The following is a 22,188-nucleotide window of genomic DNA, read 5'->3' on the forward strand; positions in this document are numbered from 1 at the left end:
ATAAAAAGGGATTCAAAAGTGGGTTTCAAATCGTTTTACTTAAGATTGGACTCAAATCGTATATCGTAAATCGTAGGATTTTGACAACACTGCCCTATTCCACTAAAATTGAGGTGGTGAGATGATCTTAGTGTACTTGATGGATTAGGTGGACTAGATGGGTTGGTTAGAGTGGGTTGGATGGTTTGGATGGGTAGGTTAGAATAGGTTGGATGGTTTGGATGGGTAAGTTAGAGTAGGTGGAGGGTTTGGTGGCTATAAAGCTTTGGGGGTAAACTAAAGACTTAGGGTTTGGGTTAGGATAATGAGATAGGCTAAGTTAGAGGCTAAGCTAGGGAAGGGAGTGGAGGTAACTTGTATGGAATTTGGAAGATGGGCGAGATGTATGGGAATGAAAGGGTGAGGGGCTTTTATAGGTAGAGCCTATATCAATGTAGTAATAAGGGAGTAGGTGAGGGGCAAAATGACACATGGTGGGCCTTGATTGGCCATGGGAAGCTTGGGGACATCTCACTAAAGCTGACTTTGTTGTGGTCTTGCTAAGGGCCCGTTTGGCTGAGCGGATTGGAAGGGATTGGATGGTATTGGAAGGGATTGGAAGTTAAATCCGGGGATTGGCCAGGCGTGCCAAACAGACTGGGTGATCTGATCCCGGGATATAGCAATCCCATGGATCTTAAGACAATCCACTGACAATACCATCATTACCTTTAAATCCCATCCAATCCACCCTAATCCGTTTAAATTTTCCTGGGACGTGTTTGGTTCGAGGGATTGGAAGGGATGAGAAGGGTTAATCCTGAGATTGGCCGGGCGTGCCAAACAGACTCGATATAGCAATCCCGGGATAGAGCAATCCCATGGATCTTAAGACAATCCACTGACAACACCATCATTACCTTGAAATCCATGCCATCCACCCTAATACCATTCAATCCCTTCCAATCCACCCGGCCAAATGGGCCCTAAGATAACATGGGGCCAGGTGTCCCTGTCTTCCCAGTCTTTCTCTTAATAGCAGATGAAGAAAGCATCAGGTGAGCCTTCCTCTCATTTACTATTCTGCAAGGAATAAACCAAGTAGGGGTGCAACTCTAGTCTTGGGTGGGTGGGGTCACGTTGAGCGTCAACCCGAGCTAACCCAACTTCAAGAGGACCTAATAGGAAACCCAACCCAACCCAAATACATGTGATTATTCCCCACCAGACCTAACCAACCGAATTTGCTCAACCAAAATTCAAATTGGGTTGGCATTTTCCAACCTGACCTGAACTTGGGTTGGGGTCAATTGGGTTCAGGGTGACCTGGACCTGGACCCAAGTTGCAGCCCTAAAACCAATGACAGGAGTGTGTAAAGATGGATCATGTTTACTCGACATAGCTCCCCCTTTCTACGAGGGTTCTCGGCTAGGGTGTTCAAGCTCACAACAGATGTCCAACAGATAGAAGTGGTCTCTACTCCAAAAGATTGGCCTGTAGAGCACCGTTGCATGTTAATATCATTCTCAGAAATCACTCTAGATACTGCAGTTATGTATGATAAACTCGCAAGATAGAAAAATCTCCCCGAGATGGTCAACTTGTCACATTAACAAATCTAATTATCAGCACGATGGGAAAAATAAAATTAATTATATTCTCCAGACCAATAACCGCCCAAATGTTGTTCTAGTCATTCCTATTCAAAGAAAATGTAACAAAAATCCCGAAACATAAGGCAATACATATCCTGGGGAGTAAAAATGGGACCCACACAACCTGACATTAGAGGTTACCCGTCTATTGCTGCTCCCGCTTGGACTCAAACAACATGGTAGTTCTCTGCGATCAGCTGTGTTCTTTGAGCGAACTTGGGAGGTGGGCCACCTCTTAGTGGCAAGACACTAACAACCTGCACAGAGATACATGCATCAGAACATTTATTTATTTTTTTTCATGTTGACCCAGTCTACTGTTGAGCAAATTGTATAATTGCAGAAGATCATAGGAGAGACTCATCACAAAATTGGATTCTGATTCACAAAGTTTTATGATTCATACAATCAAATCAAACATATCCCAACATTCAACAATCTAATTTTACTCAATTTACAGCCTTCAATAGCATTTTCCAATCAAACTCTCCGCCTTTGATAGGATTGATGGGCAAAACAGGATTCATAAAGCTGTGACCCCAGATGGTCAGGACAAGGCTATGATGATGATATGATGATGGGTGCCTGTGTGCATGTGTATAACCTAAACTCTGCCAGATGAGATGTGCCAGACCCCAATGTGTCATTTGTGGGACATCTGAACCATCTAAAAGATGGATCATCACAAAGATTACTTGCTGTGAAGTCGGGTTGGTCCACTCATTGGTGGACCACACCTGTAGCCATTGATCTGTGTGTGAAACACCCTAAAATCCACCTAGTGAAATATGCCAACAGGTGCCTGGCCTGGATAAGGAAGGGTTGATGCCAGGCAGGCTGCCAGTCATCTAAGTTCTGCTCAGCGATCATGACATTCATGTTTTCATTCTGCAAAACAGGATCCATAAAGCCAACACCAAAGAGTTGGGGTAAAGTCTATAATCATGAGGAGAATATATGTTCTTTAAAGCAAACTTACACGACATCTTAGGCTCTCGGCCCTTAATATGGCCTTAAAGAACCAAAAGAAAAAAACTAGCATTACTGTAGCAGCACACACTAGCATTATTTTAGGGTGTAACCATAGCACAACCCTTTCATAGAAAAGAAAAATCATCTATATATATATATATATATATATATATATATATATATATATATATATATATATATATATATATATATATATATATATATATATATATATATATATATATTAAAAGCCCTTCTGAAGCCCTCAGTGAATGAAAATAAATCCTTCTAAAAGATTTGAAGGTGCAAGTAGGATGATACATTGGGCTCATTGAGTGGGTGGCTGGACCTACAACTTGGGCCTTTGGGACCCACATCTTCAATGTGTACTTGTTCTGATCATCTTGCTGGTGGATACACAATTCGTAAGAATACACAAACAGTCATTTATAACAAGCATTATCTGGGGTGTAATAGCCATTTCACTTCTGGTAATTTAACTAAACAGCACATATGTGCATTACTGAAGTAAAATGATCATCAACCACTTAAAGAAATCACATAAGCACACTTGCTGGTTTTTCTTAACCAATTCAGAAGATTAGATTTTTTATTTTATTTTTTTGAAAAATGACAATCTTATTAAAACAGAAAAATAAAAAAATTACAAAGCAGGGAAGCCCCAAACTGAGTGACTCTCTTGTCACACTCGATCATTAGCCTCCATTGTAACACAAAGAGCTCAGCCACCAAGCAAGTGACAAAAGCATTAATTTATAGAGAATTGCTCCAGTGCTCCCAGAGCACCATTAGTTATAGTGCTCTAGTTGCATCAGTTTACTGGACAGTTCAGTTGATTGATCTGTACCCTGTATCAAGTCTAGAACACATTTCCTGGACTACCATACAAAAAACGCACTGATCAGATGATCTAACCTATCCTTGATTTGGCCTTATCTTCTTTAGCCATCCCTTCTCTAAGCCATTGACGGGATGATTATGATTGCCTAACAAAAGTGATTCTTTAGAATCATAAAAACTCCATTATGAGCCCTAACAAACAGATGGATCAAATTGTTCATTGGACCTATTTTTGTGTAAACAATCAAGACAATCCATATTAAATTCCACTGATCAAATGGTTATTGTTTGCAAGGTAGTCCATGAAATGCGAGATGAAACTAATGAATAGACTGGACAATGGGTTAGACAGAGTGTCCCAATGCAGCATTATAACTTATGGTGCTCTGAGAGCATTGGAACATTTCTCCAATTTATAAATATTGTGGAAAGTAAAATATTTTACCAATTTCATAAAAGAACAAAAAGTTACTGAGGGAAACTTACCACAACACGAGACTTCAAAAATACCCATGCCAGGAAATGCTATAAACAGAAACAGAGAGAATAAAACTGCCAAATGCTGTGACTTGAAGTCCAGGCACAAACCTTTACGTCACTGAATGTGTTTGCAGCAGAAAATATAACGTTGATGGGGAAGAAGACAGAAGAATCTGCTGGAGGAACAACAAACTCCATTGATCCACTGCAAAAGGGTTCAACCACAGAATTTCAAGGTTTCCGTGTGTTTAGCTTAGCTAGACTCAATAAAGAAAGACAAGAAAAAAAGCTGTTGTAAAAGATCATATGCAATTTAAAATGAAGTACTCTCTGACCTGCGATTCGAGTTATCAATAAGAAGAATGGACCACTCCAAGACAGAACCCCTCGGGTCATACCTGCAAGAAGCACAAATGCAAATGTTGATTGAATAACCAGTGCCTAACAGCAAAGAACAGAACAAGTGATGCACAAGTGAATTGCATTGTTGAAACCCAAGATATCGCACCCTTAGGAATTACATCCTCCAATTATATGCATGCTCTATTAAGAGGACGAGAGAGAGAGAGGCTAAAACTTTCATTCAATCACCAAAATTGTTGCATAGTTCCATACACATGGCCATTGTAGAGGAGCCAGGTGCACTTGGCCTTGTAGTGCCTGATTATTTTTTTTCCAAATAATCGAAGTCAACATTATTCAACTCCTACCTGACGGGGTTTGGGTGAGTGGCCAGCACCGTGGGCCTGCTCCCCTATAGGCGTGGGTTCAACTACCCTCCCTGGCATTACCCTCCCATAGCGATCCTCTTTTGATAGAGTTGTGAGTGGCTTAGTGCGTCATGCGCTTTATGTCTAAGAGATGTAGTTGTCGTATTAAGCTTACCACCACTCACTTTCCTTGACTTCTCTTAGCATTCGTACCCATGATGTAGGATGTTGTTGCCACCCAAGCTAGCAACTTGATAGAGCATGGATGATCCTTAGGAACAAAACCTAAACCCCACTCCCTACCTAAAACATCAGCCATTTCTAAGCTTAAGCCAAACCCTAGCTAAACCCAAGCCATTATCTAAGCCAAGCCATTACCTGAGCTGAGCCAGACCCAAGCCACTACCTAAGCCGAGCCATACCTGAGCCATTTCTAAGCCAAATCCCCAAACCCAAGCTTTTAGCCATTCTCCAGGCCCGGACAAGCCAGTTGGCTAAATCGCAGAAGTGAACACTAAGAGGCGGTAATCCGATTACCGCCTCTCGAAAAATGTGCCCCAAGCTACAATTGTTGCTCCCCTAAAAGTCAACTCTGCTAAGACCTACTTAACCCTAGAATTCCTCATATTTACCATTTTACTGAGCCTTTTTAACTTATAAGGAAGTGCCGTGTGGCATCTCCCTTCCCTCTGCCAATCCTAGGCTGCCACATCATCATTCACCCTTCATACTCCCTAGAATTACCAACAGATCATCCTAAGGGGCCATAAATACCCCCCTCCTCTCTTCATTTCACACCAACAAAAAACCAACAAAGAGAAGCAACTCTCACCAAGTGGGGGAGAGTGAGAGAGAGGGAGAGAGTGAGTGAGAGTGAGAGGGAGTGCTTGAGTTCTCAAGCTCCCATCTTCTTCAACCCCCTCTAGCCTCCTCCAACCCTCTCTTAGCCTCCTAGTCCCACTTAGGCCAACCCTTTCAACCATGGTGCACCCAAACATCCGAGCCATTTCAAGTGCAAGCCAAAGATCATGCCATCATCACTAGCATTCATACTTCATCAATCGCATCATTACTTCCCTTCTCAAATCCCCTGCTCCTCTAGGTTTCCATTGAACGTATGCTCTGACTTGCCAAACTCCGGATCCTGTTACATCAGAAACTCATGGTAGCCTAGTCCTATTGCATAACATTCTAATATCATCACATCTCTTCGTAAATTCCATTTCTAGACATTCTCTGGACGTATGCTTTGTGGCTTGCTGGAATTCCGAGCCCTACAATATCAGAAATCGGAGTTTGCCTAGTCTTCTTTTAATGCTTTACATCCTATCATTTTATCCCCTAAGATCAGCTTACCACACGACGTAAAGACCGCACACCCGTATGAACAGAGATGGTGCCTAACACCTTCCCTCTCTGTAACTAAGGTCCTTACTCGGAATCCCAAGTCGCATATTAGGAGTCACAACTTAAAGCAAGGGAGTCTCCAGATTCTCTAGCTTTTATAGATTCTGCAGGTTCTAGCCGACTGCGGGATTTTGGGCTAATTGGCTAATGGCGACTCCAAGTCTATAACATCAGTCCAAATCATCCCATACAACCTCAAAACAAAGATAAAAAAGCGTGGGCGCCAATTTCCAGCATTCACAATATGTCCAACCAAGTCGAATACATAGATCTTTTATGAGAACCATAAAAAATCGTTGACCTTTGCTTAATCCAGACTATCAGATACGTCCACCCAAGTTGAATTATCTTTATGAGCACCATAAAAAATCATTCACCTTTGCTTAATCTAGATGATTCAAATAGTAGTCCTAGGTCGATGATGATGACCCCCCATGTGACGTGTCTAAAATACGAGCTTTTGAACGTTCTGATCACGGGCCATTTTGAAATGAATGTTGAAGAAGGTATTGATCTAAATGCTGCCTGGATCAATCCCCATGTTGAAGAAAACTAATTATTAAGTTTTGTTTCCTCGGGAGTTCTCCAATGACATACAAATCACTCCCAAGCACTGGATTCAGACAAAGTAACGTCAATTGAATTGTATGGATATGAGCACTCAAACGTTTCTTCAATGACATTGATGATGGACTTGGAGTGGTCAGCATATGATAGAGGTGAGAGGTGCAACAATGGTTATAGTAGATCAACGACAACAATTTGGTGCTAAGAAGATGGTGGCCATTGATGCTTCAAGTCAATCTCCTCAGGTTCCTCATCAAATGTTAATCCTTTGCTAAGGTCCAAATTTCACCATAAATTCCCAAGCACATCTTCAAGATTGAATATTGACGAGCTACGTCCCAGGCATCCTCTTCCAAATCAAGGCGTTGTGTTGCCTTATGGCAAGCTTGCATCATATCATCTCCTCAATTTCCTTTTCTAGACCCCCAATCTTGAATCTCAATCAACAACTCAACCTTGTGTGGGGAATTTGATTTCCACATCTTTTTTGCTAATCTCCTTAACATTCACAATTTCACGTTGATGATCTTTCATTTACGGTCTTGAACTTAGGAAGACATTTGGGGTTTGATGACCAGCTTAGATGGAACGGAAGGTGATGGTGTAAATGATGGGGAAGCAAGGTAGATGAACTGGTACCTGGATTGGTCATGCTAGGTGTAACTCCTGCTTTGATACCACTTTATGCAGCCTGTTCAGGTCGTTGTGGTGATGCATACAGATGGCCAAAAGATATAAATACATTGACAAAATTGGCGCGATAACTGGTCCTTGAACACCTTCCATTCGATGGATAAACAAGGACCACATGCTGTCCCAACTCCAATCGATCAATCTTGATTGTTGATCTATTGTGCTGATTGGCTATCTTATGTGCAGCATGATCCATGCTGTCCAAAAGGGTGGCGATATCCTCATCATCGGTCAGAGTTACCTTTATCACTATTTTGCACTGCAACAGTTGCCCCGCTATCCAATTATGCATTCAACTTGTCATAGGCTCATAGCACCCTTTTTTCCCATTATTTGCTGTAGCATCTTCACCACCATATTGTTCGGGTTTTTGCCTGCCTTCTCAGGTCTGAAAGAAGTCCCACTAATTGTCAGCTTTAAAATTATACCAGATCAGTGTGAACAATAGGCTGGGTTTGAGACAGATCTATAGGGTTTGTCTAGGTTTAAGAGAGATGGGATTAGTCTACAGGCTTTGGAGTTGAATAGGGGCTTTTGGAAAGTTTCATGGGCAGGATCAAGGGCTGGAAGTGGATCAATTTTGGTACAGTTTCTGGTCAGTTTATGGGCTCGGTTAAGAGGTGAATGTGGATAGATGTTGGGGCAGTTTTCTGGTCAGGGACAGTCTGCGTTAAGGGCTGAAAGTGCACAGATTCAGAGACAGTTATTAGGGATAAGATAAGGGCAAATTTGGTGCAGTTTGAATGGGTTGGGTTATGGCTAGAAGTAAACAGGTTGTGGTCAATTTTGGGACTGATCACTCTTTGGGAAATGGTTCAGGGTGATAGTTGTGCTGAATTTTGGTTAGTGCTTGGGAAAAGGTGTCATGTTTGAGTTGTGGGGTGGAATTAGGGATGAGATATAAGCTGTGGTTACAAATCTAAGGGGTTTAGGAGGCTACAGTTGGGTCTATTGGGATGTAGAAGGTTTTTATTGAAGAAAGAGCCAACGTTTGGGTTTAGATGCACCCGTAACGGTACTCTTTTAGGATCGGGACGGGTTTGGGGGGTTTAGGGATGGGTGCAAAATTTGAATATGAAGTTTCGGGGTCTTGGTTGTCAACTGTTTTAAGGATTCAGGTTAAGTTTCTGGACTCTTCAAGGCTTATATTTGTTCTAAGGTGAGGTTAGGGGTTGGTAATGGTATACATTAGTATTTGCATTGAAACTGGGGCTGTAATTGAAAAGTTAGGGTTTGAATTTGAGTATAGTTGGGCGAGGAAAGGAGCTACCAGAGCTTTTGAATTTGAGTACAAACGTTTGATCATCACATACACTCTAAATGTTATGCATTCAATTTGAATATCTTTGCGTTTGTTCAGTCAAACAACGCATAACTTATGATCAAATGGCTTGGATGCATGAATCCAATTTAATTAAGAAGAAATGACAAAACAATGAGGTTGCCTTAACTAGTAGACAGAGCCCTTGAGAGTCAAATCATAGTTGACAATTCTTTCAAGTCTTACATAAAAGTAGCCTAATTGTAATTTAAAGCCCAAATTTTCTATACGAATGGCAAGGAAATAACAATTTTGTCACTACTATCATAGACTAATTGTCACAGTTCCACTGATTAGTGCATCAAAAACACCCTTAGAATCCAAAACTTTGAATTAGTAGACACATCCCGTCATAGCATCTTGACTGGTTTATTTTTCTTTATTTTTTCTTCAATTGGTAAGAGAAGTTCGCTCAAGCAAATCAAGACCATTTCATGGAAGGTTTTAAAAAATAAAAATAAAAAGGTCATAACATTGGAAAAAAAAAAAAGGCTCCCAAGATCATTTCGCAGACCATCCTATCATGGCATATTGACTGGTTCATTTTTCTTTAATTTTCTTCAATTGGTAAGTTTGCTAAAGAAAATCAAGACATTTCATAGAAAAATCATAAAGGTCGTAACACTGCAACAAGGGTGCCTATAAACTGTAACTTTACCGGTATAAATAAAGCTATCTTATTGATAAGACGATTCTTCACCTTATTTATTTGGGTTCATAACAATGACCAGTGTTCGAAATATAGGTATTGTGCAAATGTATCGCACCCTTGGGATAAAGATGCGTATCGATTATCGCATGGGATATATCGTTCGTATCACATAATTTATTGCACTTTTTGGGAAACATGGGGAAAATGGTTGAATTTTTCAAGGAAACTTCACGAATTGTTAAAAAAAGACTTTAATACACACTTTTAAATCATAACATGTGGAAAAAAAAAAAGTGCACACAACAGGTTTCCTTTGTATAGGGTCATAAGCCATGCGCTGTCTGATTGAACTAAGGCAACAATATTCAAATATAATGTATAACATTTATAAATGTATCAAAACATGTATGAAAACACAACTAAGTGGACCCCACCACAAAAAACAGTGGGGACAGTGACACCGACCGTTGAAACCTTCTTAGGACCCACCATGATGTTTATTTGAGATCTAACTTGTTCATAAGGTTACAGACCTGAATGAGCTTTCAAAATTGATAGAAGTGTGGATGTAAGGCACATAGCCTACAGTGTCCCCCATAATAAGGGATCCACCGAGTGGGATGCAGGTTGCGTACAGATGCTTCCAGGGGTTTGATATTGACACTGCCAATAGCGAGGTGGCTACTGGATAATGCTTTGTGAGCCCCACCATGATATTTGTTTTATCCGCATGGTCCATCTATTTTTTCAGGTCATTTTAGGGCATGTGGCCAAAATTGAAACAGGTCTAAATCTCAAGTGGACCACACCACAAGAAAACAGTGGTGATTAAACATTCACCATTAAAAACTTCGTAGGGCCCACTGTAATGTTTATTTTGCATCAAACCTGTTGATTAGGTCACACAAACCTAGATGAAGGGAAAACACAAATTTCAGCTTCATCCAAAACTTTTGTGGCCCTCATGAAGTTTTTAATGGTGAGCCTTCAATCACCATTGTTTCCTTTAGTGTGGTCCACATGAGATTTTGATCTTCCTCATTTTTGAGCTAATACCCTAAAATGATCTGAAAAAATGGATGGATGGCACGGATAAAACACATACATTATGGTGGGGCCCACAGGGCATCGACCAGTAGCTACTAGTACAGATAGCGTTAGTAGGCAATCCGCGTTCCACCGAGTGGATCCCAAAATGGACTTGATTTCCTATGAACACCTTTCGTAGGAAGTTCCTGCGCTGAGATGCTAGGTGGGGCTCACCATGATGTTTTTGAAAAATCCACACTGTCCATCCTTTTTTTCCAAATCATTTTAAGACGAGACCAAAAATAAGGTGGATACAAAACTCAAGTGGGCTGCACGGGAGGAAAGAGTGGAGCCTAGGAAGGTTTCAACGGTACGAAACTTTTTTTAGTTTTCCTTCTCCTATGGCCGTCTTGAGTTTTGGATCCACCTGATTTTTGGTCTCATGTCCTAAAATGATTTGGACAAACGGATGGACGGTGTGGATTTTTTAGAAACATCGTGATGGGCCCCACCTAGCATCCCTGCATAGGAACTTCCTGCGAAAGGCGTTATCAGGAAATTCGCGTACCACCATTTTCGCACCCAGCCCTGCTACGGAATCAACGATGTGTGTGGGACCCTGACTATGGCCCTCACCATTATGTATGTGCTGTATCCACACCGTCCATCCATTTGGAGAGATCATTTTAGGGCCTAAGCCAAAGAATTAGGCTGATCCAAAGCTTAAGTGGACCCTACCACAGATAACAATGGGGGCAATGACACCCACCATTGAAACTTGAAACCACTTCTATGGGGTTCACCATGATGTTTATTTGAGATCCAACCTAATCATAAGTTCATACAAATATGGGCCAAGGTAAAATACAAATATCAGCTTGATCGAAAACTTTTGTGGCCCTCACAAAGTTTTTAATGGTAAGAGTTCAATCCCCACTCTTGTGTGGTGGGGTCCACTTGAGCTTTGGATTTGACCCATTATTTGTCTTATGACCTAAAATAATCTCTTCAAATGGATGGATAGAATGGATATACAATATATACATCTGTGTGTGCCCCACCGTAAGGACCACATCGTTTTTGGTGCAGCCAAGTCGCACTGAATCCACTTTCCCTTAAGGGGCGCGGATTAGATGTTACATGGGTAACTGCTTAGCCGATGTTACCCTTAATGTAGGGCCCACCTTTGATGATATGTTATATATCCACTTCGTTCATTCGTTTTTACAGATCATTTTAGGATGTTGTCCTAAACATTAAGTATATCCAAATCACAGGTGGACCACACCACATGAAACAATGATTATTGAATATTCACCATTAAAAACATATCAAGGCCTACTTTAAGTAGATCCGTAATGTTTAAATTTGTCATCCAACCCGTTAATAAGGTCAATCAAAACTGGATGAAGGAAATATACAAAGATTAGCTTAAACCAAAACTTTTGTGGCCTATAAAATACTTTTAATGGTCATTCACCACTTTTTTGGTGTGGTCCACCTGAGATCTGGATTTGGTTAAGTTTTCGCATAACGTCCTTAAATAATATGAAAAAACGGATGGACGGCCTGGATAAAACATATCCATCAAGGTGGACCCCACAGAGCTTGTGACAGACCATCTGCCTGTACATCTTGTCTGTCTCTATCACATCCATTAAAAAAGGTTGCGTCCTACCCCTGCTCATCTCCAGCTGGGAATGGGTAGAAGCTTTGAGTGGCCACCATGATATATGGGTCTTATCTACACTATCCATCCATTTTTTCGTATCATTTTAGGATATAAGCCCAAAATTGAGGAAGATCCAAGGCCCAAGTGGACCACACCACAGGAAGCAATGGTGATAATGATTCTCACCATTGAAATTTTTCTAGGAACCACCGTGATGTTTATTTTCCATCCAACCTATTCATAAAGTTACATAGACATGGATGAAGAGAAAACAAAAATATCAGCTCCATCCAAAACTTTTGTGGCCCCTAAGAAGTTTTCAACTGTAAGACTTTAATCCCCATTATGTAGTCCACTTGAGCCTTGGATCTGCCTCATTTTTGGGTTTATACCCTTAAATGATATTAAAAAATGGATGGACAGTGTGGATAAGACCCATACATCATGTGGCCACTCAAAGCTATTCCTGTTCCCAGCTAGAGACGGGCGGGGGTAGGACACAATCTGCGTCCTCAAAAGGAGCTTCCAAAGCCAATTTTGCAATAGAGATAGGGTTCCAGTCATTCCGGAACCCTAAAATCCCCCAAATCCCCATGATTTTTGGCAGACCACTAGCTCTCGATCGAGTGGCCAACCAAATTCAGCTTCTGATCACGCAATCTTCTTCCATAGGTACCAAAATCACCTCTTATGAAAGATTTTTCCTATTCTTTTTTTTATTTTATAAATTCCAGTAAATCAACAGATACAACACAATAGTATCGCTAATATCGGCGATTTCGCGAAACAATTGTGCGATATATCGCACGATAAAAAGAAATCTGTTTTATTTATTTTTATTATTATTTCCAGGGTCTTGGATGGGTTTCGTCTCGCTGGGCAACGATAACGATAATATCAGCCAATAGTATCGATATTAGGAACACTAACAATGACTAGGGTTGTCAAAACATAGCCCTAGTCATTGTTATAAATAAGGTAAAGCTCAAGAAATCAAACGAAAGCAACGCTTGAGAGCAACGTGGCTTAAGGAGGGGGAAGGGAACACGAAGTTCTTTCATGGGTTGGCAAGTGCTAGGTTTAGGAACAATAAGATCCATAGCGTGGTAGTGGACAAAGTCAAATTGGAGGAAAATTTTGAAGTTTGTGATGCTATTGTATCTTTCTACAAGAAGTTTCTTTCAAGCGATGGGTGGGTGAGGCCGAGGCTGAAAAACTTGGAATTTCAATATATTATTGAGGAGGGCGACTTCCCTTGAGAGGTTGTTGACCGAAGAGGAGATAAAGGCATTAGTGGACAAGTTGGGGAGAGATAAGGCTCCAACCCGGATGGCTTCCCCTCATGGTCTTCCAGGTGTTGTAGGAGTCTATAAAAGAAGATTTGATCTCTATCTTATTTGAGCTCTTTGATAGCAATCGGCTTCCAATTGAGTTCGGCGCTTCAATCATCACTTTAATTCCCAAGAAAGAGGAAGCAAAATGGTTGTAGGACTTCAGACCCACTAGCCTTATCAGTGCCCCATATTAAATTCTAGCTAAAGTGTTGGCTTCAAGGTTGAAGTCAATCCTTGGGAAAGTCATTTCAAAAGTTCAAGACACCTTTGTCAAAGGCAAGTAGGTTTAAACGACACTCTGATCACCCATGAATGCATTAACTCTCACTATAAGGAAGCCAAGAGTGGCGTTGTATGCAAGCTTGAGGTAGAAAAGGCATATGATCATGTGGAATGGGATTTTGGGATTACATGCTAGGCAACTTTGGGTGTGGAGGGATGCAGAGGAGATGGATTTGGGTGTACGTAAGTTCAGCCAATTTCTTTGCCTTAGTAAACAAGTCGGTAAAATGATTCTTCAAGTCATCTCGAGAGCTTAGGGAATGGGATTCGTTATCCCCGTTTGCATCTGTTGCAGTAGTGGAAGCCCTAAGTAGAATGTTGGCCAAAGGGGAGGCGGCAAGGCTCATTAGCAGATTTAAGGTGGACAAGGGAGACTTTCATGTATCCCAGCTTTAATTTGTAGACAACACAATCCTTTTTCCTATACAGAGTCAAAGGTGTACAACTTAAGGAAGATTCTTTGTTGCTTCGAAATGGTGTTAGGCTTAAAGGTGAATGTCCAAAAGAGTGAAATGTTGGGTATAGGTATCTCCAAGGAGGAGGTTGAAACTTGAAAAGCTAGCATAAGTGTTCAGGTGTAGGGCTGGCTCATTTCCTTCCACTTAATTGGGTCAGCAGTTGTGCATTGGGAAGCCTGCAAAAGACTTGTGGTATAAGGTTTTTAGAAAGTTGAGAATAAGTCGATTTGGAAGCACATGCATATTTCCTTAGGGGTAGACTAACCTTGATCAAAGCGGCATTATCTAATCTTCCACTACTAATCTCTGGTCAAGTGCCCTGTGAAAACGTGTGATGAGAGAGAAACTACCAAAATTAGGGAAGGAAGTAGAGAAAATAAGAGAAAAGAAGTGAAAGGAAGAAGAGAAGAAAAGTGGGACTGTTGCAGCTCAATTGCCTCTATGTGTCCCATACTCTACAATTTTATTAGGGTTGTCACTAAAGCATCTGGAAATTACAAAAATACCATTCTTACTTAAGTAATATAAGCAAAGACTAATCCTATGGCCTAAACACTATCCAACATGTACGATAAAGCCCAATAGCCTAAATAGTCCAGCCGTGTGACCATTTAACATTCCCCTCAAGCTGGAGCATAGATATCATATATATCCAAATTGAATATAAGTTTTTCGAACTAAGACTTCCCAAGTGCTTTGGTGAATAAATCTACGACCCGATTATGGGATCAAATATATGGAATGTAGATTTCTTTTTGAGAGATCTTATCTTGAATGAAGTGGTATTCAACCTCTATATGCTTTGTTCTCCCATGGAATACTAAATTGTTGGCAATATGTATAACAGCTTGATTTGGACCTTGAACCACAAACCCCAATTCTTCAAGAAGTGATTTAAGCTAAACAAGTTCACAAGTTGTGTGTACCATTGATTTATATTCCACCTCAACACTTGACCTGGCAACCACATCCTGCTTCTTACATTTCCAGGTAACCACATTGCTACTAAGGTGCTTTAAACTATAGTCAACCATCTGTCATGTCTAGACCCTACATAATCTACATTTGAATAGCCAACTATCAGGAGATGACCATAAGATCTATACAAGATACCTTTCTCAAGTGCAGATTTTAAGCGCTGAAGATTCTCATAACTGCAGCTAAATGTGGGGCTCTTAGACTTTCCATTGATTGACTAACCACGCCGATAGAAAAGGTAGTGTATGGTCTGGTGATGGTCAAATAGATAAGATTGCCGACGAATCTTTTGTACATGCCAGGATCTACCAATAACTCTCGTTCTTCAGGGTCAAGTTTGAAAAGGGGATCTACCGATGTATCTGTAGGCTTTGCACCTAGCATACATGCCTTTTCTATCACAAACATATTTCCTTTGACATAAATTTATTCTAACTTTAGATCTTATCACTTCGATCTCCAGAAAATATCGATGAAGACTAAGAACTTTGATTTGAAACTGAGATTGAAGATACGACTCCAGCTTCTCAATACCCTCCAAGACATCACTTATCATGTCATCCACATACACAACAAGTACAATATAGTCAAATGTAGTATGCTTTGAGAAAATGGAGTGATCTACTTCTCTTCAATCCATACAATACCACCACGCTGCTAAACTTTTCAAACCAGGCTCTCGGCAAGTCATCACCTATCATTATAATGTCATCCACATACATAACAAGTACAATATAGTCAGATGTAGCATGCTTTGAGAAAATGGACTAATATACTTCTCTTCAATCCATACAACACCACCACGCTGTTGAAATTCTCAAATCAGGTTCTTGGCGACTACTTCCATCCACATGTAGACTTATTTATTTTACACACTTTAGAGGATTCCCCCTGAGCAGCATACCGAGGAGGTTGCTCCATATAAACCTCTTCATGTAATTCTTCATGCAGAAGTGCATTCTTTACATCTAGCTAAAAGGGGGGTTAATCACAAATAGCAACCAACATGGCTTTGTAATGATCAATTGATCCATCAAGTAAAACTTTTACCATGTAAACCCATCTACGCTTAATCAGTGTCTTACCCGATGGCAGATCAGTTAGTTCCCATGTATCATTGGAATACATGGCATTCATCTCCCCATCCATAGCCCTTTTTTTTTCCAATTTTCACCTAACAATGCATCCTGAATAGACTCAAGGATAGAAATGTCAAACAAGGCAAGAGCAAACTTCTAATAATTTGTGGACAAGTGGTTGTTAAAGGTAACAAAGTTGGAGGTTGGATAAGGAACATAGAAACATTTACTTTTACCAATTGCAATAGGTAGATCATTGACAACTTCTGCAGACTTAAAAAGACTGAGAACCTCATTAGTTGTGGTAGCTGATTGTGTGGATTGAAAGGGAATAGTCTGAGATACTTAATCTTTTCTCCTTTTTGTGTAATATATCTATGTAAAATCATTCTAAGGTGGTGGTTCCTCAACAACATGGCAGCTTATACAATACATTCAATTTTACCATAGAACAAGACATGTTTAAAGAATGTAATATCAGCTAGCACAAACTGCTTTTTAAGTGAAGGACCAATAACCTTTTTTAATGTGAGAATATCCCAAAAAGATGCATCTAATAAAACGAGGCACAAGTTTATCTTGACCATACCCAAGCAAATGAACAAAGCAATACAACCAAACACTTAGGAAGGAAAAAAATGGTGGTCGATTAGGAAATACCAATGAGAACAGTGTTTTGCCGTCTAAAATTGACAATGGCATCCTATTTATCAAATGGCATACAATATGAACTCCATCACTCTAGTAAGGTAGTGGAACATTCAATACTAATAACAAAGTACAAGTAACCTCAATCAGATGTCTATTCTTATGCTCAACCACCCCATTTTGTTGAGGTGTATTAGCACAAGAGGTCTAACAATTAATGCCCTAACTTCGTACATAGGTCTTGTTGATGTAGTTTTCCGGTAGACCCTCCCTGGTTAACTTATGTGAACCTGCACAAAGAAAAGCAAGAGACAAAGGAGACCCTAGCTAGTGCAGGGGACCCTCCGATGCTTAAGTCAGGTCTTTGGGATCTTTTTTAGGGTAAAATCTCTTGGGAAAAGAGTCACCAGTCGAATATTAGGGTGAGAACATGCATACCTTACTTCGGCGTTAAAATTCAAAGAAATAAATTTCAAAGCATTACAGATCTAAACATACACAAATTTGCACTAAACTGAGTTTTTATTTCCTTATGAAAGACAAGTGACCTATGTTTCATGAGATATAACCACGTTATTCTACAAAATCATTAATAAAGAGAACAAAGTACTTAAAACCAACTTAAGTTGGTCCCCATACATCACAATGACTAATTTAAACAAAACATCACTCCTATTGACCCCAGACGGGAAATGAGTTCCATGATGTTTACTCAACTGGCACTTTTGGACTCTAAATTTGACATCTTCGAAAGGGATGAAACAAGTCTATAGTTTTGGAGAGAGATGACCCAGATGATAATGCCACTGAATTGCTAGACCCTCAAGAAGTACAGCAACACTTATTGATTCCCTCTCTAAATAATATAGGCCATTCCTCTCATAACCTCTATCGATTGTCTTGCCTGTCTTGAGGTTTTAAAAAACACAAAAAGAAGGAAAGAAGGAAACACAACAATTTAGAGATTCCGTTAGTTTACTTATAAATAAAGACTAAAAGAAAATTTGAGGGCATATAAGACAGAAGATTAGGACACAGACACGTTAGGCTAAGTAGTACCAAGTCCAACAACAGTACACAAGGCGTCATCAGCTAAAGTAATAGACAACTAATGAAACATGATCAAAAGAAGAAAAAAACTGCAATTACCAAAGATATGATCTAATGCCCTAGAATCAATGATCCACGAAGAGGGATGAGCTGAAGAAAGGCATGCTTTACCTATTTGAGCCAGAGTGGCTGTAGAAGTAGAAGGGACATTGTTGGACATAGAGCCAGTAGAAGAGATGAATCGTGAATATTCTTCTTGTGATAGTTTGACACTAATCTAATCACTACCGATATTCGACGAAGTAGAAGTGGTGAGTGTACCATATGCAGAAACATTGTCCATCACAAGAGTTTGATTAGCCTTCGGAACCTTTCCATGGAGATCCCAACAAAAAACCACAGTGTGAATCGTCAGATCACAGTGAGTGCACATGCAATCTCCTCTACACCACGGCCACCTTTACCTCCCCTTGACAACCTACCATTACTGCCAGTACAGTACATACGACGACTTGTGCAACCACCACGACCTCCACGTAAACCAGTGTAACTAGATTAAGTGGCCAGTTCAACTTCATCAGAAGCATTAACATGAGCATAATCAAATTCATTTGCAAAAGAGACCCTCTAAAACCTAACATAAACTTCCACAAATCAAGGCACTGATACACCACTCAAAATCTAATCTTTAGTCAATTGACATTCTTTTGGCAAACTAGATAAAAGTTTTACCACTTTCCTATCCTCCAACTGCTTCTTCGTAAGAGTAACATCTAAGTAATAGGATGATATATTGAGAACTCTTCCCAAATGCCAATCAATTAAGCGATATACTCACCAAGGACTTATTCCCCTTCTAGAACAAGAAAATCTACTTATACAACTAATAGACCAAGAGATGTTCTACTTTGAGAAGTATATCTTTTCCACAGTATCCCAAACATCTTTTGCAGTGTTCAAGAATACCAAATTAAAACTCACTTTGGGTTCCATGGTATTCCACAACTAGGATCTAATATAGGCATCATCACGCACCCACTGTCTATATCTAGGATTGGATTCCTCCGATTAAATTCCATGAGAAATTTATCCTTTTCCTGGGCTAAGAGAAACATTTCAACAGATTTCGCCCAGAGGAGATAATTCTTCCTATTCAACTTCACAGATATTAAGAACGCATTAAACAAAGGTCCAAACACTTCTCCTAGTGATGGGAGACCACTTACCACACCTTTCAGCTCTATGGCTATTCTGGAACTGATTTACTTTAACTTATACAGAAAATGATCTATAATCAGATTCATGCAACACTATACCTCCCAAAAATATCACAGAGAAATTTACAGCCCTTTATCAGCTAGAACTCACTTCAATATCATTCATACATCTCACATAATGGACATACGAAACTACCAAGAAAAACTGTTTCAACACAAAGTAACAAAAGAAAAACAAGTTAAGCATCACCTTAACAGAAAAAAAATTTTAAATTTTTTTTTTTTTTAAATTAAAAATATATATATCAGCAAGCCTTTGCCTTCAAGTTAAGGCTCCTACGCTCGTTTTTGCAAGCAATTCCATTTACAAAAGCATACTTCTGAGAAGATGAAGACTAATCCTTCTTACTTAAGAGATCGTCACTAAAATGTCTGAAAATAACAAAAATACCCTTCTTAAGTAATGTAAGCAAAGACTAATCCTTTGGGCCTAAATACTATCCAACATGTACAATAAAGCCCAATAACCGAAATAGTCCAACCGTATGACTATTTAACATGCCTGAAAGGTGTTTTGAATAAGCTAGCACCTTAAACACAATTTCTTATGTCATGGCATGGAGGAGAAGAACAAATTCCACTTTGTGTAATGGGAGGTGTGTAGACCAATAAAGGAAGGAGAGCAGGAATCAGGAAGCTGGAAATTATAAATTTAGCACTTATGGGCAAATAGCATACACGGTTTGGCTCGGAAGAAGGAAGCCTTTGCAAGGAAGTTGTAGTGAGGAAGTATGGGACTTAGGGGGATGGTGGACGAAGAGGTCCTCATCGTATAGGGCGATGCGGTTGTCGAAGGCTATCTCAAGTTGGGGGGAGGAGTCAAGGATGGGGTGGGGTTCTCTATGGGGGAGGGGAGAGAGGTTAGGTTTTGGAGGGATGTGTGGTTGGGTGAGAGGAGGTTATGCGAGGTGTACTCAAAGATGGCTTACTTGGCACAAGACTTGGACGTTCGCGTCCCTATAACTCGTTGTTATTCAACTTCAAGATTTAGGTTGACTTGGATCTTCCCATGCCGTAGGAACCTGTCAAAAGAGGAGGAAGAGTTCATTATCCTATTTGGGCAGCTATTGAATATATTGTTTTCTTCTGATATGGACTCGTTGGTGTTGCTCAAAGATAAACCCGGGATATTCGCCATCTGGTCTTTCTACAAATTCCTCATCGGGTCCTCATCACGAGGGGAAGTTTTGCATACTTCCTTTGGTCTTATGGGGTTCCCCCCAAGGTAGCGGCTATGGTGTAGTTGATAGGATGGAACAAGGTGCTAACAGTCAATAACCCTCAGAAGAGGGAAATGGTAATCATCAGTATTTGCATGCTTTGTTGGTGGGGTAAGGAATCGGTCAACCACCTCTTTATTCATTGTGTTTGTGAGGGAGATGTGGGATAGATTTTTGGGAACTTTTGGAGTTGCTTGGGTGATGCCGAAGAATAGCGACGAACGCCTTCTCTCGTGGCATGGGGGAGGGGTTGGCAAGGGAGGAAAGAGGCTTTGAGCATGACTTTATTAGCTGGCTTGTGGGCCTTATGGGGGGAGGAAAAACTGGTGCTTCCGCAATCTTTGCAAGAATGCATCAGGAGTTTTCTCGAGGGCTAAGACTGATGTCATGGATTGGGCGTCGATCATAATGGGCTTTCATGATTGTGATCTTTCTTGTATTTCTTGGGTAGCCTTGTAATTGTTTGGCCTTTTGTGACCTGGCTGTCAACGAATACCTGAATCTGTGGGTACCCACAGTACTGGACTCAATTTAAATGGATCCAGGTCCATAAACTAGAACTATTTAATAATCACATCAGGTTCATGCCCATTGGTTTAGGCCTGACCAGTAATCATGTTGGGTCATGTGCCTAATCGGGTACCAATCGAGTACTTCAATTTAAATTGATCTGGATCTTGCTCATCCTCCTCTGACCTCCTCCTCCTAAACACCCAGACACCACTCATCCCCATCATCTCCATCAGCACTGCTCCTCCCCTCATTGCTAAACCCAACGTTCACACGTCCACTCCCACCCCCTTCTTCCAAGCTCCTCCTCCTCCTCCGACCTGATTATATACCCAACAGGTACTTGAACCTACTTGGATTCAGGTCTAGTACCTCAGATATGGTACTGGAACCCCAACCTAAGAAGGACCTAGATCTGACAACCTTAGTCCATTATGGGTTTGGATACACCAGTAAACAACCCGCCCTAACAATGACAGGCATAATGACTGCTTTACCTATCGAGAATATATTGACTTTGTATTTTGTGTGTGTGTGTGTGAATGTGTGTGCATGTGTCCTTTGTATACAACTTACAGTATGCATCTGTTATTTTTTGTCGCTTTCAAACTAAAAAAATCTTCGAATTTCAGAAGTAGCATGACTTGTATTTTGCAACAAAGTAAATGAGAGTGACTTTAACCATAAGGCTCAAAGTTTGACGTATTAAAATTACAGACTATAGAAATCAAAGCCAGCTACAGCCTAGATTCATGATCTTATACTCAGCATGTAAAGAAATACCAGTAATACGTGCCCACGCTAGACTAGCACCAGATGACAGAAAGATAAAACCATTAGGCTTCATTTGAACAATGCATCTTTTTAGAATCTTTTGAAACCGTCATTTGGACAATGCATCTTCAGAGTATTTAGAAATCATCATTTAGACAATGCATCTTTAGACACCATTTTTTTGCATCATCTTTCACTTGTAGTTCCTGGAGAATATCCCACAAATTAAAGTCAGTTGAAATTTACTTGAGCGGAAAGGTAGTTCCTCTCAAGATTTACACAAGAAACCAACAAGAGAGCTGATTTGGTGGCACAAGGCATGCCCTAACCTTGATTATCTATAAGGATTTCCACCATGGTGTGCCATAACAGCGGCAAACATTACGCATTACAGGGTAGTAATGGCTGTTACAGAAAAAATGACCCGTGATGGCCGTTCTGGCTCCTATAACAGTCCATTATGAGGGTGATAAAGGTTTTTTTTTTTTTAAATAAAAGATACAAGAAAGACCTTAACAGCCGTTACAGCCCATATCGTAACAATAATGGTGGTGGCCATTATAGACACTGTTACTGTTA

General features: G+C 40.3%; 1 protein-coding gene across 2 annotated transcripts in view; it reads right to left on the reverse strand.

The window, feature by feature from the left end:
* Positions 1 to 1,457: 1,457 nt before the first annotated feature.
* The window catches only part of LOC131228558 (coatomer subunit delta-1-like), a 62,439-nt gene continuing 41,708 nt past the window's right edge, over positions 1,458 to 22,188 (reverse strand). For both annotated transcript variants that reach the window (XM_058224306.1, XM_058224307.1), the window contains 3 exons: positions 4,284 to 4,346; positions 4,057 to 4,153; positions 1,458 to 1,892 (listed from right to left, as the gene is read on the reverse strand). In XM_058224306.1, coding sequence (XP_058080289.1) covers positions 1,803 to 1,892; positions 4,057 to 4,153; positions 4,284 to 4,346 — 250 coding nt within the window. In that variant the 3' untranslated portion in view covers positions 1,458 to 1,802. The remainder of the gene's footprint in view (positions 1,893 to 4,056; positions 4,154 to 4,283; positions 4,347 to 22,188) is intronic.

This window comes from Magnolia sinica, chromosome 16 (genome assembly GCF_029962835.1).
Source record: "Magnolia sinica isolate HGM2019 chromosome 16, MsV1, whole genome shotgun sequence".
NCBI classification, from domain to species: Eukaryota; Viridiplantae; Streptophyta; class Magnoliopsida; order Magnoliales; family Magnoliaceae; genus Magnolia; species Magnolia sinica.